Consider the following 22,897-nt stretch of genomic DNA (forward strand, 5'->3'; position numbering starts at 1 on the left):
ATTGCAATCCTAACTGCGCTAATGAGTTGAACTTTCAACTTTTGAGAGACTGAGCGTCCAAAGAGTCCAGATCAGTGTTGACTAGGGAATTCTGGGAATTGAAATCCACACCTCTTAATGTTGTAAAGCAGTGTTTCTCAACCTTGACAATTTTAAGGCATGTGGACTTCAACTCCCAGAATTCCACAGCCAGCATTGCTGGCTGTGGAATTCTGGGAGTTGAAGTCCACAAGCCTTAAAATTGTCAAGGTTGAGAAACACTGTTGTAAAGGTTGAGCTCTATTAGTTCAAACTGCTCAAAAAGCATGCTGGACTTTTTCTGGCTGAGTCTAATGGGAGGTGACTGGGAAGGCCTTCTCCTTTCCAGGCAATTAAATATCTTGTGCTTTTGGATTCAAAAGGGGGTTGGGGCACCTTCTTGCTACTCTTGGAATAATAGCTTACTTTGGAAGGCTGGAAGATTAAGCCAAAATGGACTTCTATCCTCTCTTCCATTATTTTTCTATCACCCATTATCTGATGCTTTTTTTTTTTTTTTTTTTTTTTTTTTTTTTTTTTTTTTTGCGTGATCCCTACAACCATGAATGTTCAAAATGGCTGCTGCTGTTTCAGTTGGAGTGTTTTCCCAAACTTGCTAGCATGCTGGCTGGGGGATTATGGGCAGCAAAAGATGGGCAAATTTGGGATGGATAGATGATAGGGATAGATGATAGATAGACAGACAGATGATAGATATAGAGAGACACTTACTTCCATGCTGGCTGGGGGATTTGGGAAGTTCAAGTCTACACATATTAAGATGGGCCAATTTGGGATGGATAGGTAGGGATAGATGATTTAGACCAGTGGTGGCGAACCTATGGCACGGGTGCCAGAGGTGGCACTCAGAGCCCTCTCTGTGGGTACTCGCGCCGTCGCCCCAGTCCTAGGCCTTCATCTGGGTTTTATAAAACCTTTTCGCTTTAGGCCTCTGCTGTCGTGTGCAAAAAAAAAAAAAAGCTTCTATCAATCAATTTCAACTTCTCGTGGGAAAAAAAAAAGATCTTGCAAAGTTGGAATTGATTGATTGAACTTTTTAGTCCCACCCAGTCTGCCGTTACCACCGCAGCCGTGCCCACCCAATGGGCCACACCCACCCGGCACCCGACGATGCATAAGTGGGTTTTGGGTTGCAGTTTGGGCACTAGGTTTCTAAAAGGTTTGCCATCACTGATTTAGACAGACAGTCAGACACTTCCTTCCATGTGCTTTACCCAGATCATGCAAAACCAGAAAAACCTACCCCTGCCCACAGATGTGATGCATCGCCCTCCCCAGACTCATAGTTGCTGGCTGCCAAGATTGTCAACTTTTGTGCTGCTGATCAAAGCAGGCAGGGATACATGAGCCTTTGGATTCTCTACGCCTAGCGGGGAGCAGACTGGACCTCCACCCTGGGATGGGGGTGGGGCATTTCCAGGAAAAAGGAAGCTGCTCTACTGCCAGCCAGCTTTGGTAGGCCCTCAAGATTAATTTTGCTCACAGATTCAAGAAGGCAGAAAGGTAAAATACATAGCGAAGAGAAAGCAAATATGTTTTCACATCTTTCGTCTTTCCTAATGGTCTTTATTCTGTTGAATTCCAAGCTGATTTTCCTTCATTTTCTTATTTTTTTTTACAAAAAATAAATATACCCTCCCCACCTCCCCCCCCCCCCACAATTCTTAAATACATCATATAGTAGTGCATGGTTGAGCAGCGTGGTGGCCTAGTGGTGAAGATGCTTGCCTCCCACTCGGAAGGTTGAGAGTTCAATCCTAGGTAATGACGGATGTTTCTCAGGGAAGAAAGAGAAAATATCTGCTGCAAACTCCACATAGGCGTCAGGAAGGGCATCTGGCCAGTAAACGCTCAGCTCCATCCAGTTGCCCCAGCTCTACCCTGAATTAAGGGATTACAGGGGTCGTAAAAAGAAGAAAAAATAGTAGTGTACAGTTGAGCAAATAGTCCAGAGTGTTCCTCCATCATGAGATGAGCATTGGCAGGAAATGGGTGGAGAGATGTTGCCAGCGGGTCTTCGTCCCTCGTCGTGGCAGTCCTTTGCTGTTGAGGGAGAGGAACATGGGTCGCCCTTCGTGGTGCCAATGAAAAGAGGCGTAGGTATTGTAGCCGTTCTCTTCGATACGTTCCTTGAATTTGCAGTTGGAGCTGTATGCTTTCTACGACGGACCGGTGGGGATGAGAGAAACAAAAACAAAAGAAGAAATTTCACTGAGTGGGCTTGCGAAGGAAAGGCAGAGCTGAAAATCTGGCTTCTTATTAAATTCCTCTTGCCTTTGGGCTCAAGGTAGCTTCTGTGGGGATCACCTCCATTTTATCTCTCTCACAGTTATTCTGAGGTAGGGCTACATGAAAGAAAATGATTTCCTTAGCCTTTGTCCCACTTTGTCTATATCTGTCTGTCTGCCTGTCTGTCTATATCAGGGGTAGGCAACCTTGGCTCTTTTATGACTCGTGGACTTCAACTTCCAGAATTCCTGAGCCAGCCATGCTGAGGGGAAAGGGAGAGGTTTCCAAGCTGAGCCATGCTGGCTCAGGAATTCTGGGAGTTGAAGTCCACGAATCATAAAAGAGCCAAGGTTGCCTACCCATGGGTCTATATCTATCTATCTATCTATCTATCTATCTATCTATCTATCTATCTATCTATCTATCTATCTATCTATCTATCTATCTATTAGCAATCAATCAATCAATGTCATGTATCTAAATCTCTAGGGCTTTCATTATTCTAGCATGTTGGCTGGGGAATTCTTGGAACTGAAGTTCATACAAGGTTGAGAAACACTGGACCAAAGTTCAGCCAGTTGCTATTTTTTTTTTTTTTTTTTGCTTAAGAAGAGACTCAACCCAAGTCTTCCCATTCCTAGTGCAGAACTTTCACTATCCCTGGCTCTTGGGCTGAGGGGATCACTATTTGTGACCTTTCCAGCTGGCTTTAAACAAACAAAGATAATGGGGCAAGCTGGATTCACTTAACAAGGGTATGATCCACTTAACAAATGCAGTGATTCAGCTAACAACCACGGCAAAAAGGTGGTAAAATCAGGCACGACTCACTTAAAAACCACCTTGCTTAGCAATGGAAATTCTGGCCCAATTGTGGTTCTAAGTCAAGGATGACCTATAATTCCCCTTTTTCCCCCCAAAAGGCAGGCAATTCCATTTACCGTTCCATAGACTTTTCCTTTTCGGTTCATTGCCAAGTAGAATCCACTGTGGATGGATCGAATGGCCACGGTTCCCACCTGTACAGAACGGATCTCCACAATGCCTGGGGCGGAAACAGCAAAGAGGGCAGGGCTTATTAACACAAATCAAGGACCTCCCACAGCTATTAGCAGCAAAGCCTGTGGTTAAAACAACCAGCAGCTGCTTCTAATAAGTAAATCTCTGTGTGTGTGTGCATGTTTGCTTGCACATTCCTAGTGCAGGGGTAGGTAACCTTGGCTCTTTTATAACTTGTGGACTTCAACTCCCAGAATTCCTGAGCCAGCGTGGAAGTTGAAGTCCACGAGTCATAAAAGAACCAAGGTTGCCTACCCCTGTAGTGTATTGAAGTGGCTGAAGTTATACCACCCACCTTCCCAAGCTTTCGTTCCAATTTTCAGTAAGGAAGTTTAATTTTAATGTAGCAATTTTACACCTGAAGAATATAAGCACCTAGGGATCAACTGATAAAAGATCAACTTATAAAAACAAGAAGATGAGATTTTAGAAATATACTGTTTTACTCAGGATATACTCCTTTCTGCTTTGAATTACTCACTTTATCCTTGCCTCATCCCCATTGTAGCATATTTTTCAAGGCTTAAATCAGGCCCTTGATTCAAAAGACATTCCAATAGAAGAGAACATATGTAGCACAAGGTCAAACTGCGGAGTCCTTGGTGCTCTCTGAGCTTGGTTGTTTGCTTGCAGATGTTTCATTACCCAATTAGGTAACATCATTAGTGTCAGGGAGTGTGGGGTTTGCATTGATGATGTTTTGTCTAGTTGGGTAACGAAACGACTGCAAGCAAACAACCAAACTCAGAGACCACCAAGTACTCCAAAGTCATTACATGCTTGTAGGGTACACTTAAAATCCACGAAGATCTCTGAGGCACAGTTTAATGTTTCAGTAACAGAAGCTCAAAAAACTTGTGCACTTCTTAAAAGGACCGACTGATTGCAGGACCATGCAAGCCCCAATCTCAATGGGATGGGGGGGAGGGGGGGCGCATGGGGCACAAACCTTTTTATGCCCTAGATCTGCAAGCTCAAAAATATGTACACTCCTTCCTACTTGTACAGAGTCACATCCCGTCTAATTTCAGTAGATTGCTTGTTTCATTATGTGAGGTCAGTCAATGGTGGTTTATTTAATTATGGTCAAGCAAACCACTGTTTACAGTGCACGAACCAGATGATGAGGCTCGTTTAGTCAGGGAGTTTCTGATAGAAACTTTTCCATGCAGTCTAAAAAAGTCAGGCTTGGAAAAAGGAAATGCATTAGGCCAGGGGTAGGCAACCTTGGCCCTTTTATGACTCGTGGACTTCAACTCCCAGAATTCCTGAGCCAGCCAGGCTGAGGGGAAAGGGAGAGGTTTCCAAGCTGAGCCATGCTGGCTCAGGAATTCTGGGAGTTGAAGTCCACGAGTCATAAAAGAGCCAAGGTTGCCTACCCCTGCATTAGGCAATAGGCTTCCCAGTTGTCACCAGCCTCAGTGACACAGATAATAACCAGGGGATTCTGATCAGGTGAATTTGTGCCAAATTTGTGCCATGGTGATGTCATGTCTTAGACCGGGGGTTCCCAATCTGGACTGATCATGGTGCGGGATGGAATTTCAGGGTGTGTGTGACAAAGAGTGTCTTATTAAGGAGAGATCCAACTTAGAACTAAAGAGAAATTTGCTGACAGATAGAACAATTCATCAGTGGGACTTGGGTAGAACTTGCCTCCAGAAGTTGTGGGTGCTCCAACACTGAAAGTTTTAATAAGAGATTGGACAATCATCTATCTCAGGGGTAGGCAACCTTGGCTCTTTTATGACTTATGGACTTCAGTTCCCAGAATTCCTGAGCCAGCATAGCTGGCTCAGGAATTCTGGAAGTTGAAGTCCATGAGTCATAAAAGAGCCAAGGTTGCCTACCCCTGTAGTGTATTGAAGTGGCTGAAGTTATACCACCCACCTTCCCAAGCTTTCCTTCCAATTTTCAGTAAGGAAGTTTAATTTTAATGTAGCAATTTTACACCTGGAGAATATAAGCGCCTAGGGATCAACTGATAAAAGATCAACTTATAAAAACAAGAAGATGAGATTTTAGAAATATACTGTTTTGCTCAGGATATGCCCCTTTCTGCTTTGAATTACTCACTTTATCCTTGCCTCATCCCCACTGTAGCATGTTTTTCAAGGCTTAAATCAGGCCCTTGATTCAAAAGACATTCCAATAGAAGAGAACATATGTAGCACAAGGTCAAATTGTGGAGTCCTTGGTGCTCTCTGAGCTTGGTTGTTTGCTTGCAGATGTTTCATTACCCAATTAGGTAACATCATCAGTGTCAGGGAGTGTGGGGTTTGCACCAAAGTCATTACATGCTTGTAGGGTACACTTAAAATCCGCGAAGAGGACCTCTGAGGCACAGCTCAGGAATTCTGGAAGTTGAAGTCCATGAGTCATAAAAGAGCCAAGGTTGTCTACCCCTGATATTCTATCTGCAATGGTATAGGGCAGGGGTCTTCAAACGTGGCCCTTTTATGACTTGTGGACTTCAACTCCCAGAATTCCTCAGCCAGCATGCCTGGCTGAGGAATTCTGGGAGTTGAAGTCCACAAGTAATAAAAGAGCCAAGTTTGAAGATCCCTGGTATAAGGTCTCCTGCTTGAGCAGGATATTGCTCAAAGTCCCTTTCCAACTCTGCTATTCTGTCATTCTATGTCCCTTAATGACAAGTCACAAGTCACAATTGCTTTTCTTGGGAATGCAAACATGAATGAAACATTTCCTAGGGATATGTGGCAAAGAAAAGGTTGGGAACCATTATCTTAGATAGAGGCCTCCTTTTCGGTGGGTTAATTCAAGAGCTCAGCACAGAGTGCCACCTTTGCAGTTTTCCATAATTCTTCATTAGGCCCCATGTTAATAAGGTTTTCCATAATTCTTCATTAGGCCCCATGTTAATAAACCAAAGGGGTAAGAAAAATATAAAGTGAGAACAACGCAACAAAAAAAGGCATGTTCAAGGTATAAAAAATTGCATTTTGTTAAGTTTTCAGCTCAAATGTGAGCAAAGATTGCAGACATTTGGATTAGGTTTTTCCTGAATGGTTCTGAGTTGCCTTTAGGGATCCCCGATGATTTCAAGACAAAGAAGCAGGCAAGCTGAGAGTGACCCCCAAAACTGAAATGAAAATGTTCTTATCCTAATGGTGAGTGCTGTGGGTTGTAGAACCTTGAATACTGAAGGTTATTTTTCACACAGTCAGTGAAAAATTAGTTGCAAATCTAATCTAATCATTGCCAAAACAAGAGAAAGATGGAAAGAGGCAAGCTGGCTCAAAAGAGCGGGGATGGCACAAACAGCTCATTACCTAGGGCAGGAAGAAGAGATATGAGAGGCTTTAAAACAGGGATGTCCAAGCTTGGCAATTTTAAGATCTGTGAACTTCAACTCCTAGAATTCCCCAGCCAGCCTGGGTTGAAGCTGAAGCCCAGAGGTCTTTACAGTTGCCAAGGTTGGGCACTCCTGCTTTAAAGACTGATGCTGTCAGATAAGGCCTGATCTTGAGATTCTTTCAGAGGACCTCCTGACTTTCCTTAATAAAGATTATTTATCAGAAATTCTTGTGAGCTTGCCTACTGGTTCCAGTCTGGCTTGTTGGGTAAAGCCTGACTGATGTTGAAAGGCTGGACCCTTCTACCAACAGAGGAGCATGGGAATGTATTGTGGAAACCTTCAGGTGGAGTAAACCAGGCCACCATATTGTGCCAAAATATCTGCTTGGGGACAGAGTGGTATGTTACGTTTCCCATAAACAGCTCTGTGCATACAACACCCTTAAACTAGGCCAGTGGTGGCGAACCTATGCCATGCGTGCCAGAGGCGGCACTTGGAGCCCTCTCTGTGGGCACACATGCTGTCGCCCAGCCCCGCCTCCCCCCATGGCCCTCTCTTCACCAGCATCCCCCTGGAGGAGAGTCACCCCTGGATGCGGCCCGCATGGAGCAGTGCAGCCAAGGACATAGCCGGGCAACAGGGACAAGACTCCGCCCTTGTGCCCCATAGCATGCAAATGATGCTGCGGGGTGTGGGCGGAAGGCGTGGCTGCCATGGCACTGCAGGGCTGCCTGGGCGATCTGCGGCTGGCCATGGAGGCGGTGTGTGGCCCTGTGGGTGGGCGGGGCAGGGGGCGGGTGGGGCGGAGCAGGCAGGGCAGGGATGGGGGGCGGTTTTTGGGCACTCGGTCTCTAAAAGGTTCGCCATCACTGAACTAGGCCGAGTAAAAACATAGCTACATTCACACAATCTGTTCCATGCATTCTACAAGCCCAAAAATGAATGAATTTAACAAACCTGGTTAAGCAGAATTAACTAAAATTAGAATGAAACTAAATTACGTTTTTTTCAGCCTAGATTTACAGTTTTGTATATTGTGAAAACTCAGCCGTGGACTGACAAGATCAAAAGTTCCATACTTTTTTTTTTAATTATTGCATTTCTCAAGATATAAAATACAAAAGAAAATGAAAATGCGGAGGAAAAAAAGGAAAGGAAAAAATATAATGGTAAAGAGGGAAAAAGAAAGAGAAGCATTGACTGCTGACTCTTTAGCATGGTGGAATAAGATAACTGCAGTCTCAACTTTTTACCTTTACATGCTAATATATACTAGCCATTTCTATAACAACAAACTCATCTAATCAGCAAAACCCCAAGTCAAACTTTCATTTTTTTTCCACCTCCAGGACAAAATCCAGAGGCAGTTTCCAAGAAGAAACAAAGTTGGAAAAAGTTCCATACTTCTGTGCCAGTTTGGCCTGGCCTTTCATGCCTGTCAACCATAGAGTTAGTTTAAACATGACTTCCTTCTGCTTCTGTAAAACCAGCAATTTCGGTATTTGTGTCCCTTTCAAACCTCCCGTCTTGAATAACTTGGAATGGCTTCAAAAGTCAGAGGCTTTGTCGAAGTGGTTTTCAAATATCCAGGGCCTTCCAGGAATGCCCAAAACACTCCTGGAAGGGCCTGGATTAAGTCCTGCCAGCAAGTAGACATTTTGCCCAATGACTCACATAAAGCTTGAGCAGGTTCACAGTACATGTTTTCCTCAACTTCTGAACACAATTGAGCCCAAAATTTCTGTGGCTAAGTGAGACATTTGCTAAGTGAGTTTGGCACCATTTTACGACCTTTCTTGTTGTTAAGTAACTCACAGCAGTTGTTATTAGTTAAATTGCAGTTGTTAAGTGAATCTAGCTTCCCCGTTGATTTTACTTGTCGGAAGGTCGCACAAGGTTATCACATGACTCCAGGACACTGCAACCGTCATAAATATGAGTCACTTGTCAAGGGTCTGAATTTTGGGGATGCTGCAACGGTCACAAGTATGAAAAACAGTCATAAGTCACTTTTTCAGTTCTGTTGTAACTTTGGACAGTCACTAAATGAACTGTTGTAAGTCGAGGACTACCTGTAGACACACAAGTGTACAACCTGGAGTGCCTGCCACTTCCCTCCTTGTCGTCCTCCTAGTCACTCTTCAAGCCCAAGCATATAATTTGACTTTTATTAGCTTCATCACTTTAAAAAACCAATATTCAATTCTCATCTTTGATATTTCTCCTCAGGAACCTCAGGAGAAGTGTTTCCTAAAATTTTCTTAATTTAAATTTAATTTAAATTTTGTTCCTAAAACCTCAGGAGGACTCTTCCTAAAAAGAGTTGCTTTGCAGAGCGAGATGGGAGGCATAGAAATTTTGTAAATAAATTCCTAACTTAGCTTAACTGAATTAAATAAATTTCTGTAACTGATAGATTTCCCTAATAATTTCACTTCTTTTTTTCCCTGGAGCCTGCCTCCAGAAGAGTGAGTAAAGCAAGAACAAAAAATAAATTTCAATTAAAATTAGATGCATGCTTTGCTTTTTCTATGTAATACTACTATCACTGAAAAAAAAACTATTAAGAAAAGGTCCCTTCCAACTTTTTTATTATTATTATTATTATTATTATTATTATTATTATTATTATTATTATTATTATTATTATTATTATTATTATTATTATTATTATTATCATCATCATCATCATCATCATCATCATCATCATCATCTCTGCTGCTGATTTTAAGCAGAGTTTTAGATTTCACAGCAAAAAAAAAAAAGCCTCAGGGGAATGATCTTAAGCTGAGGAAACAGTTTTGAAAAGAAGTTTCGGTTAAAATAGACTGACATCGGGAAAAAATCATTCAATCCATTTGGGTCTGAACAGACACCATGATTTTTTGCCTGCCTGGGGAATTAATGTCTAAGAATTGCGTTACACTTAAAACTTGAGAATCAGAGTTGAAATGAAGGGGCTCACATTGTTTTAAAATTTTCATTGCCATCTCACACTTATCTATTTTTAATTTAAAAGAGTTATTTGACTGCCCAGGTTTAACAACTCTGGGCAGTTTACAGCAATAAAATTATAAAAAACATTAAAAAAACCACCTTAAAAACCCAGCACCTTGATCCATCTCCTAGGATGCCCTCAACAACTCTGTGCAGGCTCATTTTCCCCCCTAGCGGAAAAGACATGCTTGCTAGGTCCCACTAGATGGCGATGTTTCAGGGAAGTGTGTCCATATCATCCGATCTAGCGCGATGGGAAGATACCCTCAAGGATACCCTCAAGTCCTGGCCCTATGCAATGTAGGGGTTTAAAAGTGATAACCAGCACCTTTGAATTGCACTTAGAAAGCAACTAGGAGACAGTACAGCTCGCACAATAGGGGGGTGAACATAGAGGTCCACACACTACTGCACTGTGGATCAGTTGTAACTTCTGGGTGATCTTCAAGGGCTGTCCCATGTAGAGCATATGGCAATAATCCAGATGGGGAAAAAACAACGCATGAGTGACCAGGAGGACTCAAGACCTCTCAGTCTTCCATTGTCTCCTGGTCCTCCGCTTGCACAAATATAATAAGCAAGAGTGTTCATAATGCCACAGAATACATAATTGTGATGTGCCCAGAGATGTTGAGAGCTGGAGGGGGGGGGGCTCTTTGGCTAGCAGAGGGCCCTTGTGGATCCATCAAGAGAGAGAGAGAGAAGATACTCCTCCATATGGTATTGCCAGATAAGTGCCATTATGCCAGCTTCTTCCTGTTTTGCCCAGTAGTTTACACCTGAAACAGGAGGAAATTTGGGTTCTGGTACAATTGTGGTTGTATGGGAGATGGGGAGGACATCTTGCTTGACTGATGGGTGTTACACTCCGGTCTGCAAGAACCCCAAATCCAAAGCAGTGTTGAAAGAATACCTGGTTCAATTCTTACTGTAAGAGGTTTACAATCCACAGATACGTAATTTCATGCTGGAATGTGTGCCACCTTCCTTGGGTATTTACAGCTGGTAGGGCAGCTGACTGAAAAACATCACCAGGAGACACAGGATGCTCTTGTGCCCAAAGGGGGAAGCACAGCCCAAGGAGGCCAAGACCGGCTGAGATGTCAGTTGTGTATAGAGAGGATGGACTCTGAACTGTGCAGCTAAAGAAAAAGATGTGTTTGGAAGCAGGAGTAGGGGCTAGCCCAGGGGTAGGCAACCTTGGCTCTTTTATGACTCGTGGACTTCAACTCCCAGAATTCCTGAGCCAGCCATGCTGGCTCAGAAATTCTGGGAGTTGAAGTCCACGAGTCATAAAAAAGCCAAGGTTGCCTACCCCTGGTCTAGACTGAAGCAGGAACTTACTCGTTCTAGAAATAGACCCTACTATGAATACAGGCATTCCTTGATTTACAACCGGTCGCTTAGCAACCATTCAAAGTTACGACAGACCTCACCAGAGCTACTTACAACCTGGATTCGAAGTTCTGATGGCTGCCCCCTCTGTAGTCACATCATCACACTTTGGGTATTCAGCAACTGGCCCAGATTTACATCTGTTTCAGTGTCCCACAATCAGGTGACCACACTTTATATTTTTTTCCAGAAAGCTTTTATTTCTGATTTCTAACCCCCAAAAAAAGCCCATTGCAGATAATGGATTTGCTTAATGACAGCAGCATTCACTTAATGACCATGGCATTTGGTTTATGATCATGGCATTCACTTAACAACTGCCAGAAAAAGGTTGTAAAATTGGGCGCTCTCACACGGTGACCCACTCAACAACCAACGCAATTTACAGCCATAATTCCAGGCTCAATTATGGTGGTAAGTCTAGGACCGCCTGTAGAATCACAACAGACATAGAAGAGTGGCGCTGTAAGGGTCCAAAAAGGATCATCTAGTCTAACCCCCTGCAGTGTACAAGAAAACCACTTAGAATAACAGAACCATAGTTGCTGTTTTAATATTACAATATGAAAAGTTCTGACAGTGACAACAGGACAGTTGAGGTCATGCAGACAGACCTCACTGATGAGTAATCACTCACAGTTAGTCTCTAAAAATCTGACAGACTTTCCAGGTTTCATTTCTTTCACAACTTCCTGAACCACTGAAATTGTACCAAGCTTGTCAGCGAACACTTCTTTGATGGAATCTGCCAGTGATATCACGTTAAACAAGAATACATGTCTAATGCTCAAGGAGGACTAGAAGATTTTCCGTCTTGAGTAACAAAGATAAAGTACCCAGTTATTTCCCAGCATCAAATATCTTTGGTCGGGGGTGTGAGTGATGGAAGATGTAGTCCAATACACCGGTTGGGTACCGGTTCGGGGAAAGCTGACTACGACTTACTGTTCAGGCTCTCTTTCCGCCGTGTCCCTTCGACTTTGCCATCACCGCCAATGCGTAGGAAGAAATGATTGGAGGAATAGAGACGCCGCCAGCGCACGTCACCTTCCAGGTGGTGGTAGCTCCGTGCGTGCCGGTGAACATCCGGCCAGGGACACGTGATATCTACTTGCCGAACTGAGTCTCTGGGTTCCCTGGCTGACGTGGCCCACAGGAGGGTCATCAAGGAGAATCCAAAAGTCCAGCTGGTTAGTGGGCTCCACCAACCCATGGCCCTCTAGGCCGTGTGCCAGGAGAATCTGTTCAGCTTCCAGAGGGGCAAAGACAACCATGTGGCTTCAGGGTGTCAGCTGGCGAGGAGCTTAGAATAAATCCACAGGTCTTAGGGCCATCACCACCAGGAGCCTCTTCCATCTGGGGCCATGGTGGAAAGTCTTTAACAAAATAGGCAGGAGACTGGTTGGGGTGGCTTGTCGGTCGTCTGGTCAAAGTTCTCAGCAGGTGCAAACAGGAAGAGCATCAAACATTCAAGGAGTTGTACAGTTGTCTCCGATGCTCAAGTTGCGATTTTAGCCCGGCTTTTCAGCGGAGATCAGTTTAGGGGCTCCAGGGAAGGACTAAGAGGATCCTGACAGCTGAACCAGCTGTGGCGGAGAGAGGCGTGAAGGTGCTACCTCATGCTAGCCGGTTTTAATACTGACATAAGAAGAAAAAATGCACACCTATGTTTGTTTCCTCCTGCTCCCCAGAAGGGGTGTGTGACTGAATCTGCCTACGACCAATAGCTAAACCCAAAGGCGGAGCCAAGCATGAGTATCTTCCATTCATAGGACTCTTTCGGAATCATAGCTTATAGGCAAGAAAGAATGTGAATGGAACAGATGCAATTACTGTAGAAACCTGTGTATCTCATCCTTGCCAATGTTAACACAGATGGACTTCAACTCCCAGAATTCCCCAGCCAGGGTGTGTTGAGAAGCACTGCTGTACGATTTCAGCTAACTGCAGTGCATCAAAGTCTGCTCCTCTGCTTTCTGATGGAAGGATTCTCTAAAAACGGTCTAAGTCAGGGGTAGGCAACCTTGGCTCTTTTATGACTCGTGGATTTCAACTCCCAGAATTCCTGAGCCAGCTATGCTGGCTCAGGAATTCTGGGAGATGAAGTCCACGAGTCATAAAAGAGCCAAAGTTGCCTACCCCTGCTCTAAGCTAAGGCATTCTTGCAAGAGGATTGGTTTTAAAAAAAAAACATGCCACGAGCAGAATATGGACAATCTGAATATCAGAAGAGCCTCCTGAAACGGACCACAATGGATCTCTTTGGACCAACATTTTCTTTTCAAACAACAGTTAGTGACCACCACAAAAAAAGATCAGTCACACATGGGTGATGACTGTCATGATCTACGACCATGATGGGCAGGCTCCATTACGGTCGTAAGTTGAGAGCTACCTGTAATTACGAATTATGGCTTAATGTGTTGTGTCGGCATAAGCAATTGTGGATTATTCAGTATACTCAGATTAACCAAAGCCTGACTTAATGTGATGTGTGAATTAGGTTTCACATGCAAATGAGCTCAATCAAATTTTTCCTCCATCAGTCTCTCAGCCTAACCTTCCTCACAAGATTGTTGTAGGGATATTTATGCTGCTTTAAGTGCCTGGGGGGGGGGGGGGNTTTATGCTGCTTTAAGGGGGGGGGGGGGGGGGGGGAAAGAAGAATATCAAGGCATCCATTAATAAATGGCTTAATTATTTTGTTATCTGCATGGAGGGGACAGGATGGGTGGGTGGGGGTTTGAAGGTAGCTTGACCAATTCTGCATTTAGAATCAGATACTGGTGTTCTTTTATTTCAGGCTGAGACTAAGACAAAATAAGAGAAAATAGCAAGACTTTTGTAGTTTTGCTAGTATCTCTACCTTGCAAGTGGGAGCCGAGATGGAGTCATTTATGACAACTTTGCAATGTGACCCTGGATCGCAGCTCTCAGTTTCACACCTCGGAGCACTGCAGTGACCCAAATCCCCAATTTCTCTCTCCTGAGCCACTTTAAAAGGGGAGGGGAAAAAAAAAAGGCAGAGGAACCCCGATCTTTGTGGAATGTGACCAATCCAGTCTGCCGCATTTTTTTAAAGTCACACTGACCCCATTTGCTCCTAGGAGAGTGAGAGCACCACCCGGGAAAAATATCTCCCGTGCTGTGCTTGCAATCATTTCTGGGAGGAGAAGAAACAAGCTACAGGGCTTTGACGCAACCTGGATTGGTTTTGAAGCTGGAGTTAGCCTCCAGCATCAGCCTGGCAGAGGAATTTTTAAAGAGAAGCCTAAATGGAATTTACACTGTCCCAAGAAACAACATCCAAATGTTGAAAATGTACTTTTGGTATGGATGGATCATCCACTTATAGTATGTAAGTCAATGTTTCTCCACCTTGGCAACTTTAAGATGTGCAGACTTCGATTCCCAGAATTCCCTGGCTAACACGACTGGCTGGGGAATTCTGGGAGTTGGAGTCCGCGCTTCTTAAATGTAAACTTATGTCTTAATACATCCAATCTTTAAAATCTTCTAAGGTGGGAACAAGAATTGGATATGAATGACCAGCTTCTGAAGATGGTAAAGAAAGCTGTTAGCAAACATGTTTTCAGCCCATCAATCAAACTGGTTCTGCAAATAAATTAAATCTGACCCACTTTCAACATTTCGAAAGGGAAAAATATATTTGTTTTTTCTTCTTTGATATTTCAGTGCTCACAAACAACCTATCACAGAAGAGAAACTTGGCATGAATTTTAGGAGAAGCAGAAACTCTTTTAACTTCCTGCTACTTTAATCCAAACTCACGTCTCTGGGATTTACTGATATAAACACTTTGAACACTTGGTGAACTCTATAGTACTTGTCACTCTGGGCATGTGTGAACCGCCCACCCCCTGTGCTATAGAAATACACACAACCTTTTACCCTCCGGGTTTAGAATCAAAGCAAAATGTCTTGATGTAGTTTTGGGAATCGACTCCTAGATTGCAGAACGATGGGGCTTAGTTCAGAATTATCCACATTCCAGCAGGCCTACAACATTACTTTAAAATTACAAACAATTTGGCAACAATTCTGAGTGGTGATTTCATATTCTATTTTGGGCTTCCTTGTTGCATTTCATCTGCCTAAAACTGTGTCACCACAGCCTCACTCCTGCTTAACTCGTTGGCATCCCACAAGTGTTGCAAGACTAAGGCTGTTTTTCACCAGAGCTATTTTTCTGGACTTTTTTTATTTTCCATCGGGTTCCACTTCACCAACCCCCCAGCTTCAAAACAAAACTTATTCTAAGCTAAGGAGGCAAGTAGGAGTTCCTGCCATGGTGCCTAAAGACCGGATTAGTGTTTCTCCAGCTCTGCATTTTTAAAAGATGTGTGGACTTAAACTCCTAGGACTCTTAGGACAGGGCTTTTCAACCTTTTCACCCATTGTGCCACTTTTAGGATATGGCAACATCCGAGTACCACCAGTCGCCTAGCAAGGTGTCAAAAACTTGATGACCAAAAAAAGAGAGAAAAAATTGATAAAAGTACAGGTAGTCCTCGACTTACAACAGTTCGCTTAGTGACTCTTCGAAGTTACAATGGCACTGAAAAAAGTGCCCCCCAAGCCACAGCCGAGCAAGACACCTGCCTGCCCACCTGGCGGTGCTCTTCCTCCTGTCCGAGGTTTTCATTGTTGTGAGCATTTCTGTTGAGGATTGGCAGCGGGGGTGGGGTGGGGTGTTTGGTTTTTATTCCCCCCCCCCGCTGGGTGGTTGCAGCAGGTTTTGGTCACTTCACAAGACCCTGGGACACTGTGACCATCATAAATATGAATCAGTTGCCATTCAGCTCATTCCCCTCCCCCGCTACCACTTTTCTAGGATGGTCGCGTACCACCTGCCAGGTGCCAATGTACCACAGGTGGTACCCGTACCACTGGTTGAAAAGCCCTGTCTTAGGATACTGACTAAGGGATTCTGGGAATTTTCAAGCTGGCATGGAAATTCTAGGACTTGAAGTTCATACACCTTAAAGTTGTAGAGGTTGAGAAACACAGCTATAGACATTGAATATCAAGGGCATTTTCTTTGGGGTCCCCCAGTCTCATTCCTTGGTTATTGAACCAACCTACAGATAGGCCTCAACTTACAACCACAATTGAGCCCAAAATTTCCATCATTAAGCAAGGCAGTTAAGTGACTTTTGCCCCATTTTACAACCACAGTTGTTAAGTGCATCCCTGCAGTTGTTAAGTTAGTAACACAGTTGTTAACTAAATCTGGCGTCCCCATTGACTTCACTTGTCAGAAGCTTGCAAAAGGGGATCCAAATGACCCTGGGACATTAGTTGGCAAGCACTCGAATTTTGATGACACGACCATGGTTATAAATGGGAAGACCGGTCACGAGTCACTTTTTTCATGCCACTGTAACTTTGAACAATCACTAAACGAATGGTTGTAAGACAAGGACTACCTGTATTTACTGAGTATACAAATAGGCTCAGTTAGTATAATATGCTAAGTCCCCCCCCCCAAAAAAATCTCCCACCCCTAATCAAGCTTGGTATGTTGATGGAACACGACTGCAACTACCAGGTCTTTTAGCACCTCATTTAAATCAGACTCACATTTTAGACCTTTCAAAAAGACTTTTCATTTTTTAAAAACGAGGAGGAAGAAACTGGCATGTAAAGGCAAAGATTTTTATTTCCAGTTATGCTTTGGGATTATTACAGATTATGTGGAATCCAGACATATTTATCGAAGGGCTGCGTAACTGCTGTCTTGGGCTTTGTTAGATCTGCCAGTCTGCACGTGTATGTGTGTGTGAGCATGCACGCCACGCCAGTCTAAGCTAAAGGGTCCAACACAGGATTCCTCATGTTAAAAGAGACGTTTAACTGTCATGGCGGTTTTGAAAAAACACCTTTGAGACAAGTATGGCCTGGATGACTGAGAATCTCCACAGAGAACAAGAGCACGTGCTTCTCCAGTGGCTGTATTAAGGAGGCATTTGTACAGGTCAGGGGTAGGCAGCCTTGGCTCTTTTATGACTCGTGGACTTCAACTCCCAGAATTCCTGAGCCAGCATGGCTCAGCTTGGAAACTCTCCCTTTCCCCTCAGCATGGCTGGCTCAGGAATTCTGGGAGTTGAAGTCCACGAGTCATAAAAGAGCCAAGGTTGCCTACCCCTGGTACAGGCCCACCTCGCTATTACTACATAAATACTCAGGGCACCCAGAAAAATTGTGCATCTCCCTGCTGCTTTCAGATAGAAACCTTACTATAACATAGTTTACCAGGTTCTGAGGCTCAGCACTTAAAATTTTTCAGATGATGGATGAGCTGTGCCATAAATTAGTCTTGCTGAGCGTCCAGCTTATCACATTAGACTTTGCACAGCGATAGGTTTACTCTGCCAACATACTAACTTGTGGCACGCACTTGTCCAAAATGGTATAGGGTCTACTGCTTGAGCAGGGGGCTGGACTAGAAGACCTTCAAGGTCTCTTCCGGCTCTATTCTGATTCTGATTCGGTCATGATTAGGGGACTGGAGGCTAAAGCATATAAGGAATGGTTGCTGGAATTGGGTATGTCTAGTTTAAGGAAGAGGAGGACGAGGGGGGACATGATAGCAGTGTTCCAGTATCTCAGGGGCTGCCACAAAGAAGAGGGAGTCAAGCTATTCTCCAAAGCGCCTGAAGGCAGGACAAGAAGCAACGGATGGAAACTAAGCAAGGAGAGAACCAGCCTAGAACTAAGGAGAAACTTCCTGACAGTTAGAACAATTAACCAGTGGAACAACCTGCCTCCAGAAGCTGTGAATGCTCCAACACTGGAAGTTTTTAAGAAGAGACTGGACAGCCATTTGTCCGAAATGGTATAGGGTTTCCTGCCTGAGCAGGGGGTTGGACTAGATGACCTCCAAGGTCCCTTCCAACTTTATTATTATTATTATTATTATTATTATTATTATTATTATTATTATTATTATTATTATTATTATTATTATTATTATTATTATTATTATTATTATTATTATTATTATTACGGCAGGCCTTTTACTAAGCATCAAGCCCCTTTCAGTGGTCAGCTTGCCAGATGCCTCTGCATTTCATAAAAACCCACCAACCCCTGAGGAGCAGGTCCTTGGCTTCGTTTTGAGTCCAAAGGAAAGAGGTTCTGATGATCGGCCAGCCGATTTCCACAGTTCCACAATGTACTTGTTCAGGTATCTATGCCACGAGGATTGTGCATTCCTGCTTTTAAAATTTTCAATTTGTTTCCTGAATCATTCCTAACAGTTCCTGGGAGGGAGAGGAACCAACTTAAGAGACAAACAGGGCTTTGCATATTTTTGCCAGCTCATCCTCAGCTGGCTCAGCAAAAGTTTGAGTTTTACAAACAGGAAGGACTCACTCCATCTGTCCTTCAATTACTCCTTTCAAAACTGTTTGGTGGCCCTAAGAATCAGCAGCACAGATTTCTCTTTCCTTGGGATGCTTCTCACACCTCGCTGAAGCTCCTTCGAGGGGTACATCGGGGGTGTATCAAAAAAGGGAAGAGGTCCCATCCTCCACCGATCCCCTGACTGTTTCCACTTGAGATGTCTTTTGCAGAGATTTGCAAAAATATTTACTCGCTATGGGTAATCCTCGACTTACAACAGTTCATTTAATGGCTGTTCAAAGTTACAACAGCACTGAAAAAAGTGACTTAAGGCTGTTTCTCACATTTACGACCGTTGCAGCATCCCCATGGTCATGTGATCAAAATTCAGACACTTGGCAACTGACTCATATTTATGACGGTTTCAGTGTCCTGGGGCCATGTGACCACTTTTTGTGACCTTCAATGGGGAAGTCAATGGGGAAGCCAGATTCACTTAACAGTGTTACTAACTTAACAACGGCAGCGATTACTTAACAACCGTGGCAAAAAAAGTCATAAAATCGGGCAAAATTCACTAAATAAATGTTTCACTTAGCAACAGAAATGTTGGGCTCAATTGTGGTCGTACGTTGAGGACTACCTGTATTACCAGGGTTGTCATTTATAACTTCCTCAAGTTCAGTGGTTCCCCAAGTCCGGTTCGGAAACCCACTCAAGGTTTCCAAGACTCTTCGGGGGACTCTGAGAAGTCAAATAAATAAATAAATATTTTAAAATTTCTTATCTTTAATTTTGAATACAGTATTGATAGAAATGACCCACAAAGCCCAAGCTCTTTGGGGTCCTCAAGCATTTTTAAGAATGTAAAAAGGTGCCGAGACCAAAATATTTGAGAATCTAGCATCATCCAGCCATTCCTGAGAAAATAAACTACTGTACTAAGAAAAACAGGCCTTGTCTATTGTGCCAACAATGGCAGGATGGTGCTTAAGATGCTGTGAATCAGGGGTCTTCAAACTTGGCCCTTTTATGACTTGTGGACTTCAACTCCCAGAATTCCTGGCTTAGGAATTCTGGGAGTTGAAGTCCACAAGTCATAAAAAGGTCAAGTTTGAAGACCCCTGCTGTAAATTATTATTCCTGTGGAAATCTCTCTCATACAGGTTCAGTATGGTCACTATCCAACAAACTTATAGGGCGTTCTATGAGAAGCCTGTATTTTAAGTATGACTTCTGCTTAAAGTAGAATATTGGCCACAATCATTTCTACACGGTTCTTTTCTGCTTAAATAGTACAGGGAGTCCTCCGCTCATGACCACAATCGGGACCAGAATTTCCATGGCTAACAAGGCAGTTGTTAAGTTGAGCCGTGCCCTATTTTAGAACATTTTTGGCACAGTTATTAAGTGAATCATTGCAGGTAAGTGAATCACGCGACTATTGAGTGAATCTGGTTTCCTCCACTGACTTTGCTTGTTGGAAGCTGGCCGGGGACGGTTGCCAATGGCAACCGTGGAACAATCTTAAATACCTGCCAGCTGCCAAATTTGGATCCCATGACGGTGGAGATGCTTCAATGGTTGTAAGTGCGAGGAGTGTTAGTCACTTTTTTACGCTGGCTGAGGAATTCTGGGAGTTGAAGTCCACAAGTCATAAAAGGGCCAAGTTGGAAGACCCCTGTCTTAAGCAAAAGTGGTTGTTAAGTGAATTGCACTTGATTTTACGATCTCTTTTTGCCACGGACGTTAAGCAAATCATTAGTTAAGTGAATTACGGTGTTGTTGAGCTAATCCAGCTTCCCCCATTGGCTCTGTTTGTTGGAAGCTGGCTAGGGAAATTGCAAATGATGATCACATGACCCCAGGATGCTGCAACTGTTGTAAATACCAAATGCCAATTGCTAAGTACCTGAATTCTGATCATGTGACCATGATGATGCTGTGATGATTTAAGTGTATCAGTTGTAGGTCACTTTTTTCAGTACTGTTGTAACTTTGAGCGATTGCTAAACAAATGATTGTAAATCAAGGATTACCTACATGTTTCTTGCTGGCTCAGTTTTCAAAAGTCTTTGGGATTGTTATAGTTATCACCATTATCTTTCTCCTACTGCAAGCTGAGAGTGAGAAAGAATAACACCCCTGCAGTGTAGGCCACTGTTAACATTGGTTAGTAGCTACATCTGGTCATATACACTGCTTCTGTCAAATTTTTCTCATATTGTAGCTCTTACTTCCTGGGTGGCTTTGGGCCACCCATGTTGTCCCTCAGCCTAACCTACCTTGTAGGGTTGTTTTGTGGGAGAGAAATGAGATAAGGAAACACTATATATCTGCTTTGAACTCCTGAAGGAAAGATGGGCTCTAAATCTTCAAATAAATAAGTTAACGGAGGGAGGGAGAGGCTGAAGAAGGCTGATTTAAACACAAGCATAATAATGACAGTAATTCTTCAAAACAAGAGTCATTGGTGATGATACAAACATCCTGGTAAGCCAAGGAATTAATGCCCAATGTGGAGTAAACAGCACAGGCAAGTCAAGGAACTAATGTGTGTTGTAGAATAAACAACAAACAGGAGAGAGAGAGAGAGAGAGAGAGAGAGAGAGAGAGAGAGAGAGAGGGAGGGAGGGAGGGAGAGAGGATTTATCCCATTCTAGTTTGTCTAAATCAGGGCTTTTCAACCTTTTCACCCATTGTACCACTTTTAGAATATGGCAACATCCGAGTACCACCAGTCGCCTAGCAAGGTGTCAAAAACTTGATGACCAAAAAAAAAGAAAGAAAAAGAAAAAACTGATGAAGTACAGGTAGTCCTCGACTTACAACAGTTCGCTTAGTGACTGTTCGAAGTTACGATGGCACTGAAAAAAGTGCCCCCCAAGCCACAGCCGAGCAAGATACCTGCCTGCCCGCCCGGCGGCGCTCTTCCTCCTGTCCGAGGTTTCCATTGTTGTGAGCATTTCTGTTGAGGATTGGCAGCGGGGGTGGGGTGGGGTGTTTGGTTTTTATTCCCCCCGTCTGCTGGGTGGCTGCAGCAGGTTTTGGTCACTTCTCATGACCCTGGGACACTGTGACTGTCATAAATATGAATCAGTTGCCAAACATCTGCATGTAAATCATAAGACCCTGGAGATGTTGCAACATTCCAGCTGATCGGTGCTTCTTCAGGGCTCAGCAGAAGTGCCAGGATCAGCGCCGAGCTCCAACTGGAGCCTGGCGCTGATCCTGGCGCTTCCGCTGAGCCCTGACACCCCTGCAGCCCCAGCCGTCTCTCGCTCAGGCTTGTGCGGTGCTGCCACCGGTTCAGCTCATTCCCCTCCCCCGCTACCACTTTTCTAGGATGGTCGCGTACCACCTGCCAAGTGCCAATGTACCACAGGTGGTACCCGTACCACTGGTTGAAAAGCCCTGGTCTAAATCAGTGCCCACTTAAAAATTCTACCCAATCTTGGGCACCACAGAGTAAGTTTATAGAATAACAGAGGGATCAGCAAGTTAGAAACTCAGATATATCAAGAAAGACTGAAGGGAATAGTTATCTTCCCAAGTTGTTCTTACTTCTTTTCAAGGCTAAACCTATTTATTTATACCAAAATTACACAGCCACCCATCTCACCAAAGGCAACTCTGGGTGCCACAAAACAATAGATAAACTAAAAATCTAAAAAGCCACAGTAATAAATGTAAAAAAAAGGAAAAATATTAATCATAGGCGAAGGGAGGATAAAAATGACCCTCCCCCCCAGCAATGTGGCCATCAAGACAAATCTTGGGTTTCCTGGAAGCCCTATGCCAGGGACTGGGGGGAGGGCTTTTGAAAAATCAAGGGGGAGGGGGCCAACCTAATTTCAGAGGGAAGGATGTTCCATATAGTGGGCGCCATAGCAGAGGAGGCACATCTCCTCAGACGCATCAGATGTGGGTCCCTAGCTTATGGCACCCACAAGTGTGCTCTCTTTATCAGATCTAATGGGGCAGTCTGAAATAACCAGGGAGAGGTTAAATTTATTTATTTATTTATTTATTCATTCAGTTAGTTAGTTAGATGCCACCCATATCCCCAATAAAACTCCAGGCCACAATAAAATATAGATAAAATATTCTGCTGAAATAGTAGAAGATTAGAAGGATCAATGGTTGAGGACTGGATCACCCTAGAAAAAGATCTCCTTATAAGTTAAGGCAATCTTGACGGCACATTACTGTCGTCATCAAAAATATGAAAGCTTTATCTCTCAGGAGAAATTCAGAGAAAGCTACAGTGTTGGGAACAGAATAATGGACTTTTTATTATTATTATTATTATTTCAATTTATATCCCGCCCTTCTCCCGAAGGACTCAGGGCGGCTCACAACATTATTAAAAGACAAAGAGAGACCCACACACCCCACCGAATAAAACCAAATTAAAACCAATATTTTAGTGTTGTGGTAATTAAAATTTCTAAAAAACCCAATTTAAAAATCCTCCCTAGGCCAGGCCCG

The 22,897-nt window shown here is 43.6% G+C and overlaps 1 protein-coding gene across 1 annotated transcript; it reads right to left on the minus strand.

Annotated features, from left to right (window-relative positions):
* Positions 1 to 2,003: 2,003 nt before the first annotated feature.
* FGF22 (fibroblast growth factor 22) lies at positions 2,004 to 12,203 on the minus strand. Its single transcript, XM_015810066.2, has 3 exons — positions 11,984 to 12,203; positions 3,210 to 3,313; positions 2,004 to 2,198 (listed from the first exon to the last, which is right to left on the minus strand). The coding sequence occupies exons 1-3, from the start codon at positions 12,201 to 12,203 to the stop codon at positions 2,004 to 2,006; spliced, it is 519 nt and encodes a 172-aa protein (XP_015665552.2).
* Positions 12,204 to 22,897: the final 10,694 nt, after the last annotated feature.

The sequence above is a fragment of the Protobothrops mucrosquamatus genome, unplaced genomic scaffold (assembly GCF_001527695.2).
Source record: "Protobothrops mucrosquamatus isolate PMUCROS unplaced genomic scaffold, P.Mucros_1.0 scaffold6, whole genome shotgun sequence".
NCBI lineage: Eukaryota > Metazoa > Chordata > Lepidosauria > Squamata > Viperidae > Protobothrops > Protobothrops mucrosquamatus.